The sequence below is a fragment of the Amblyomma maculatum genome, chromosome 7 (assembly GCF_055883805.1).
Source record: "Amblyomma maculatum isolate TAMU_Amacu chromosome 7, ASM5588380v1, whole genome shotgun sequence".
In the NCBI taxonomy this organism is placed as follows: domain Eukaryota; kingdom Metazoa; phylum Arthropoda; class Arachnida; order Ixodida; family Ixodidae; genus Amblyomma; species Amblyomma maculatum.
Window position 1 is genome coordinate 118,560,881 of NC_139350.1, and position 8,591 is coordinate 118,569,471.

The 8,591-nt window shown below is 45.0% G+C and overlaps 1 protein-coding gene across 2 annotated transcripts; it reads left to right on the plus strand.

Moving 5' to 3' along the window:
- The first annotated feature begins 1,238 nt into the window (after positions 1–1,238).
- LOC146184547 (uncharacterized) lies at positions 1,239–5,339 on the plus strand. Of its 2 annotated transcripts, XM_084609417.1 has the most exons (4): positions 1,239–2,670; positions 3,770–3,864; positions 4,352–4,492; positions 4,635–5,339. In XM_084609417.1, exons 1-4 carry the CDS (start codon positions 1,330–1,332, stop codon positions 5,143–5,145), a joined length of 2,088 nt encoding a protein of 695 aa, XP_084465543.1. In that variant the 5' UTR covers positions 1,239–1,329; the 3' UTR covers positions 5,146–5,339. The 2 variants fall into 2 exon arrangements, with proteins under 2 accessions (XP_084465543.1, XP_084465544.1); XM_084609418.1 differs by having other exon boundaries at positions 4,352–4,777.
- Positions 5,340–8,591: the final 3,252 nt, after the last annotated feature.

An 8,591-nucleotide genomic window follows, 5' to 3' on the forward strand; every position in this document is an offset into this window, starting at 1 on the left:
GAAGTCTTTAATCGATCAACTCGACTACAACCAGATGAAGCTTTCGCATTCTGCCATGTTTAACCGAAGCTAAACCACCCGCAATGTATTTTAAGTTAGCTTGTGTTGACAATTTCCGCGAAAATTTTCACAGAAAATGAACCAGGAAATGCTTTCGCCACGAAACGCAAACTATTACTCTGCCATGGAGGCTTAATGGTTGCAATACTTGATTGATGAAGGCATGAACACAGGATCAAATTCCGGGACACGGCGGCCCCGTTTCGATGGATGCGAAACGGAAGGAACCCATGTGCTCTATGAAGTCATTGCACGTTAATTAAGCCCACGTGGTCGACGTTTATGCATTTTTTTATCTAGGGCTCTCCCAAACACTGAGTAGCAACGGGATGTCAAACCCCATCAACTGAACGAAACAAAACCAATGGAAACAAAGTTTAACCAAACCTGTTCAAACCAATGTTTTGGTGGTATACTTCCAACGGTTGCCTACAGAAAGGTAAAATCCGAACCTATATGCAGAAAATCATGAATCCGCACCTGTCATATTACCCTTCAATCCTAGGCAAAGCTAACCCCCGTAACTACTATTTTAATTTTCTCCTAATCTGCTCCGTATTTATTATTTAGGAAGACAATACATGGGACGGCAGTCTTAAAGAATTATCCGCCATATTATAAAAATAAATTAATAAAGAATAGGAACATATAGACGTATGCAAGCAAATTTTATACACTACTTCTTTCGAGATGTTTTAATTTTATTTCAGTTAGAAAGGAAAGTAACCTCGATTACGCATTTTGCAAATGATACACCACCTCCCAAAATGTGAGTATTAGGAATTTATATCCACGAAGTCACACTGCGACAAAAATTTCTAGCACGCATTTTATATTCACTGCAATATTAAACGAAAATTCCTTCAAAATTGCTGAAATCTCACCATCTTGAGATTATTCCATTTTCTTTCAAGGGAACTGTGTCGGTGCAGTATAGTGATGAATACACTTACCCATTCTCAGTTGGCCAACCGGCTTAGAATCTGAGAATATGGCGGTGATACCTGTATCGCGTTACGATAAGACGTGGGCCAGCGTAAGCTGCGTCACTCGTGCCACTCGGCACAAGGCGCGCTTCTTATCATTGCCCTCGCCGATCGGGCTGGCCGGGGCCTATATAACAGAGCACGGAATAAAGGCTGGCCATTCGCCTTCCTGATGTCTGCCTGTCACTTCACAGTTCACGGAACCCTACATGGTGTCAGAAGTGGTCCCCCGTCATCGACAGCGCCCTGAACAGACAGAAGACTTCGACGCCAGGCTGCAAGGATGGAGCTTCTGAAACCCCCAGACCCACTTCGCATCACAGGTGACGTTTCCAAGAATTGGCAGCTCTTTAGACAGAAGCTGGAACTATACTTTACCGTAGTGAAGCCACATGACAGTCCGTTGAGCGATTCAGCAAAGACTGCGATGCTCTTAACTTTAGCCGGTGACGACGCTATCGAGGTCTTTAATAATTTTACATTCAACGAGGGCGAAAGCAAAGAGGACTATAAGACCGTCGTAAAAAAGTTTGACAGCTACTGGGGCGCACAGACGAATGAGGTGTACGAACGATACTTGTTCCGGACAAGATTCCAGGATGCAGGAGAAACCTTTGAGCAGTTTTCACGGGACGTGAAAAAACAGGCAAGACACTGCAATTTTGAAGGGTTAACTGATTCCATGATCCGCGACCAGATAGTAATTGGAATCAATAATGAGACCCTCAGGGCAAAACTTCTTCAGGACAATCAGCTGACGTTGCCCAAAGCGGAACAAATCTGCAAAGCATTCGAAGCAGCAGCTGTTCAGAACGAATCCTGGGGACAGAAAGAAAAACAGGTCGATCCTGTGAAGGAGACTCAAAAAGGAACAAGGCTGCAAAACAAAGTAAGGTGCTCGAAGTGTGGCAGAGAACACAAGGCACTCAACTGTCCTGCTTATGGGAAGACATGTAGAAAATGCCAGGGAAAGAATCACTTCGCCGTACGCTGCCGAAAACCAGCACAAGTAAGTGAATTGAGAGATGACAATGATGAAGACTTCGACATCTTGGACATCTGCGTGGACAGCGTGGCAAGTCGACGGGACTGGATGGTTAAGGCAAACGTTGGTAATGCAGCCGTTTTGTTGAAAGTGGACACGGGTTCGCAAGCAAACCTATTGCCTTACTCTGTCTACAAGAACATCAAGCCTACGCCACCGCTAAAGCACAGCAGTTCCACCCTGCGATCCTACAGTGGATGCACAATCAAGCACTTGGGCGTTATCAACCAACGCGTGGCTATCGGCGAACAAAATTGCAGCTTGAAATTTTTCGTGGTCAAGAAAGGATGTCAGGCGCTTCTTGGTCTTCAGGCAGCGGAACGGCTCGGGTTGATTTCCCGAAAAGTGGATTCGGTGATAAAGAACAGCTCCGAAAAACTGCTTGAAGAGTACAGCGACATTTTTCAAGGCACCGGGTGCGTCCAACGCCAATACAAGATGGTGCTCCGTGAAGGTTCCGTCCCAACCGTTCAAGCCGCTCGGCGTGTACCCTTGGCACTGCGGGAGCCCCTGCGCCACGAGCTGCAACGAATGGAAGAGGCTGGCATCATAACAAAAGTCAATGAGCCAACGGACTGGGTGAGCCCTTTAGTCATTGTTAAAAAGAAAGACGGAAAGCTAAGGCTATGCATGGATCCGAGAAAGATTAATGCGTGCATAAAGAGAGAACATTACGAGATGCCGCGGAGGGAAGACATAGAAGCAGAGTTGGCCGGCGCGAAAGTTTTCAGCCGTCTAGACGCAAAAGCTGGCTTCCATCAAATCCCTCTTGACCATAAGACTTCGCTCATTTGTACTTTCGCAACACCATTTGGGAGGTACCGTTTCTTAAGGCTGCCATTTGGCATCTCTTCCGCGTCTGAAGTCTTTCAGAAGATATTGAGCGAAATCTTCGAGTCGCTGCCGGGTGTGCACGTTTACGTGGATGACATTCTGGTATGGGGAACCTCAAGGGAGGAGCACGATCAACGCTTAAAATCTGTATTTGAATTATCGAGGCGGGCCGGCCTCGCACTAAATGCAGAGAAGTGTAAGGTTGGAGTCGAGGAAATCGAATTTTTAGGCGACATAATTTCGAAAAAGGGTATAACTCCTAACCAAGCACTCGTCAAATCCATAACTGAAATACCTGTTCCATCAGATAAGAAGGGAGTGCAACGTCTACTCGGCGTGGCAAATTATTTTTCGAAATGTATTCCTTCTTTGGCACTAAAGACCCCGCAGTTGCGCAGTTTGATTAAGCATGACGCAGTTTTTGAATGGACTCCCAACCACGCGCAAGAATGGCAAGAAATCTGCAAATGCCTGAGCGAGGAGCCACTGCTTGCTATCTTCGACCCTAGCAAAGAAACAAAAGTGGCGTCAGACGCGTCACGGAATGGTTTGGGCTCTGCCCTACTGCAGCTTCATGGCGATAACTGGCGGCCCGTGACGTACGCGTCACGAACGCTCACTTCAGTTGAGCAACGTTACTCGCAAATCGAAAAAGAAGCCTTGGCAGTGGCGTTTGGCTGTCGGAAATTTCGCTACTTCATCTATGGCCGACATATTATTTTGGAGACCGACCACCGACCCCTGCTTGCAATCGCTGAAAAATCAATTGGGGACATGCCACCAAGGCTTCAAAGGTTCTTTTTGCGATTGCTGAAGTACAATTTCACTATGCAATATGTTCCAGGAAAACGGCTCCTTCTGCCCGACATGCTGTCACGAGCCGCAGCAGCCACTACAGAAGATGACGCAGCAGGGGAAGGTGACATCGAAATCCATGCTGTGAGTACGGTGAATGCTTTCGTGAGCGACGCCACGCTAAAGCGGCTTGTGGACGCCACTGATAATGACCCGTACCTTTGCGCAGTAAAAGAAAGTATTTATGCTGGAACACGCGTACAAGGAGAGCTGAAACCTTTCGCCAGCGAACTTTCCGTAGTGAAAGGTATCGTGCTAAAAGGCAGCAAAGTGATAGTGCCGGCGAGCATGCGGAAAGAGATGCTGGAACGCATTCATGAAGGCCACATGGGCATCAATAAATGTAAAGCGAGGGCACGAAGATTTGTGTTCTGGCCTGGCTTGAGTGCACAAATCACTGCTATGACTAAAAAATGCGCGGTGTGCAGACGTCACGCGTACAGCCAACCTGCGGAACCATTGCTTATGAGGCCGGTACCAGACTATCCGTGGTATAGGGTTGGCGTCGACATATTCCAGTACGGGGGAAAATCTTATCTGTCTGTGTACGATGCTCTCTCAAATTTTCCAGAAGTCGAGGAGCTCAACGACACATCGTCGGCGTCAGTCATAACAAAACTGGGGGCCATATTTGCAAGATATGGAATCCCGATGGAAGTGTGCACCGACAATGGGCCCCAGTTCGCCAGTCGAGACTTCCGCCTTTTCGCAAGCAAGTACAACTTCCGTCATGTGACATCTAGTCCACACTTTCCCCGTTCCAACGGCATAGCGGAGAAGGGAGTACAGATAATCAAACGGATTTTGAAGAAAACAATGGAAGCGGGTGATGATTTTTCTCTTGGCCTCCTTAGTTACAGGTCGACTCCTCTAGAAGATGGACGGTCTCCAGGAGAGCTGTTACAAGGAAGACGGCTGAGGTCAACTTTGCCAGATTTCAAAGACCAAACCAAGACGGTAGTACAGAAGCATGTTCAGACTGATCATTCGCGAGGCCCACTTCCACCCCTTGAAAAGGGCCAAACTGTCAGATTCAAAAAGAAAATATGGTCGCACAAAGCGAAAGTTATCGCCACAACGCACCCAAGGTCGTACAAAATCTTAACCGAAAGAAACAAGGTCCTTAGGCGGAACCGGCAACATCTGCTTCCCACAAGCGAGCCTTTCAATCCGGAGGCACTTGACTACGATCTCGAGGAAGAAGCTGATCACCGGACCACACCGCCTGCAACAGTTCCTGAAACTTCGAGCGCCACTCTTCCGGCTACAACACAAGCGCACACTCTTCCCCCGAGACGATCCAGTAGGCAGAGACGACCTCCACAGCGCCTTCAGTACGACAGTAACTTTAATCAAGTCACCTGAAGTAATGAGTTTTTTTTTTTTTTGTTTTTTTTCGAGAGAAAAAAGATGTATCGCGTTACGATAAGACGTGGGCCAGCGTAAGCTGCGTCACTCGTGCCACTCGGCACAAGGCGCGCTTCTTATCATTGCCCTCGCCGATCGGGCTGGCCGGGGCCTATATAACAGAGCACGGAATAAAGGCTGGCCATTCGCCTTCCTGATGTCTGCCTGTCACTTCACAGTTCACGGAACCCTACAACACCTAAAGAATAATGAATCTGATTGATGATGAGACTCCATGGGGACTTCGAATTCAAGGCCTACAGGAGAAACCGTAAGAAAAAGGCTTGCTTTGGTCTAAATACGCTAACGCTATTATTTACTTGCCGAAGTTGCTGGTAAAGAAAAGCAAGTCAGAGTGTTTCTAAAACGAGGCACTTTTTGCACCGCATAATACCTGCACTCGTCTGTCTTCGCCGCCTTCTATAAATGTCAAGACGTTTGCAGAGTCCGCGATAATATATATTATACCCTGCGCTTACTTAGATGCATAGACGGGAATTGGTTAGGATAAAACGTAACTAGATGCTGAATGCAGTTAGATTTTATCTCATGCATTATCAGGGGCCCTTTCAGTGTTTAGAAGTTGTGTTCTGTTTGTTGGCAGTTTGATATTAGCTTACAATGGAATGTATTCGCTATTCTGTGTTATATAAAGGGAAAAGGCAAGTGGCGGCATAACTCCCTTTGCCCTGTAATTTTTTTTTTTCATTTTTAGATGCACTGGTATTCAACGCAGTTCTTAAATGCAATATTATTTCTCGGTGATTGTAACAAATAATAATATATTTTAACGGCTTTCGGCAGTATGAATTTTGTGTTATCGTAAAGAAATGTTTTCCGGTATAATAGTTCTGCGGAATAGAGAAGATGCAGGCAAGCAGGTGGTTCCAGCCTGAGCTGGTCTTGGGGAGGAAATAGTAGAAATACTGGTTAGCCCCGCAATTTGGAACACTAACCTGGAAATGATTGTCAATGCGGAATGACACGTAACTAGGAGCACTGAGAAGACTGAGTTTCGATGCTTAATTTGTAATACATTTTGAGAAATGCCAAGAGTCTAGAAAAGTGACGCCGCACGGAAAGACCCGTGAGATCTGGGATTCTTTTCATGTGTGTGACACTAGATAAACGGGAGTAGTTATTCAAAATAAAACACGCTGAGCGATTTTACAAACATTTTAAGACATTGATTAAAACTTGATGTTAGAATCTCATACGGGAGAAGCGTACTCCCTCTTACTCCGGACGACTGTTTTGTACAGAAATAGTTTTAAAGCAACCGGAGTGAGTAAAGCGTTACAGCTAAGAAAGCCAAGCATTCAATTACCATTGTTATTTGAACTTTCGCAGTGCGTTTTCCATTAGAGATCACTGCTGATGTATTCGCCAAGATATTTAGTCAAAAGGGCGCCATTAAGAACGTATGGATGCGGGTGAGACTTGTTAGGAAGTCGTGTTGCTTCCATTTCTTCATATTTCCACAGGTTTAATTTCATTAGTCAAGTTTCACATCATGCGTAAATGTTATTAATGTCGTGTTGGAGAACTGTAGTATTAGATAGGTCCGAAACTTCTCTCTATATACCACAGTCATCAGCGAACAGCCGGATAAATGACGTTACAAGATCAGGTTGATCGGCTATATAGATTAGAAAGATTCGAGGTCCTAGCACATATTCTTGAGGAACGCCCGATTTTACTGAAGAACGTTTCGTGTAATGGCCATTAACTGTCACATTGTGTGCGCCCCCCAAAAACATTTAATCTATTTTAATATGCCGTAATCTATGTTGAGTTTAATAAGGTCTAGGAGTAAAACAGGATGATGGTTTGGTTTGGTTTGTGGGATTTGACGTCCCAAAGTGGCTCAGGCTATGAGAGATGCCAGAGTGGAGGACTCCAGAAATTTCGACCACCCGGGGTTCTTTAACGTGCACTGGCATCGCACACCACACGGGCGCATTGCTTTTCTCCTCCATCAAAAAACAGCCGCCGCGGCCAGAGATCCGATCCCGCATCCTTGGCACAGTAGTCGAGTGCCCTAACCAGTGCACCACCACGGTGGTAAAGAAGAAGATGACACAGGGTGTCAAAAACCTTAGCAAAATCAATTAAAATTAATGTACAACCCAGGCTCGATTGAAAGCTGGAAAATGGTCATTAGTAAAAGCGATAATTTCTGTTTCACAGGAGTGATTACTTCTGAAATAATACTGATTTCCGTAAAAAACAATTGGTCTCGAGGTGATTAACAAATACAGAATAGATAACATGTTCAAGTAATCTTGCAAGGAATAGATGTTAATAAAATTAGTTTGTGATTTAGGAGCATTGAACATCGCCAGACCTGTGCACCGGAACCACACTGCCCACCTTCCAGTCGTCAGGGCGCATGCTGGACTGAAAATATGCAGTAACAATCTCTGATAATTTGAGTGAAGAATATGCAATTTTGTTTTCAACAACTTGTTGCTGATATCGTCAACGCCTGCCGAAGATAAGATTTTTGGAATTATCAGTAAGTTTGGAAATCCCCTTTCTGTCAATGGGGACAGCATCCATCAATATTAAGCCTAAGGAAGATAAGTCAGGAATGCTAGCCGGCGTAGTTTTCGTGAAACATAAAGAAAATGTATGCCTTAATAACGTACCACATTGGTTCCACGGAATCAAACCATCTCGGTTATCTTTTAGTACGATGGCATTTTTTGGGGGTTTGTGTCGAGAATAGTTCAGAACTTGCGCAGGTTAGTAATTAGTATATTGTGCATGGTATCTTGAAAAACGTTGTGTTTTGCAGCGGAGAGCGTTACTAAATTGCGATGACACAGCACGATAATCATTTCATCTCTCACTGGAGTTAGATGAGGTGAAGAGACGAAAGGTGCCTTTTTTCTTGTTTAGGAATCGTTTGAAAGAAATGTTGCACCATGGTGAAAGTTCAGTGCACCTTTTTCACGAAGGGGTATGTTTTCTGTTGCGATCTACCGGCCAAAGGCCGGCAGCTACGCGATGAAAACCAGGCAGATTCGCAGAGCGAAAAGACGACGCTTTATTTCCGGCTCGGAAATATATAGAGAAGAAAAGAAAGGAGGGGAAGAAGGAAAGAGGGACTATCGAAGCATGCGCTGGTTATCTGCAGCATTGTTATATGCAGCATTTTCACTAAAGGCTTTTAATTTGTCTCTAAAATAATATAAGATATCGTGCAGTAGAGGTTTACAAAATCTGGATACACGTGAGCAAATCTTATAGTTCACTCTTAATTGCAGAATTTCCTTGTTTTGTAATCGCGAATTATTTTATGATGCTTGACTGGATGAGGTGAGCGAGACGGCTTGTCTAGTGAAAGCAATAGCTTATAGGTCATATAGTCCTCATAGAACTACTGGAATCCTTTTCTA

Coding starts and splice junctions, on each gene's coding strand:
- LOC146184547 (XM_084609417.1), top strand. CDS start 1,330: ATGGAGCTTCTGAAACCCCCAGACCCACTTCGCATCACAGGTGACGTT. Junction 2,671..3,769: donor TCAATGAGCCAACGGACTGG/GTGAGCCCTTTA, acceptor AATATGTTCCAG/GAAAACGGCTCCTTCTGCCC. Junction 4,493..4,634: donor AGACTTCCGCCTTTTCGCAA/GCAAGTACAACT, acceptor TGGCCTCCTTAG/TTACAGGTCGACTCCTCTAG.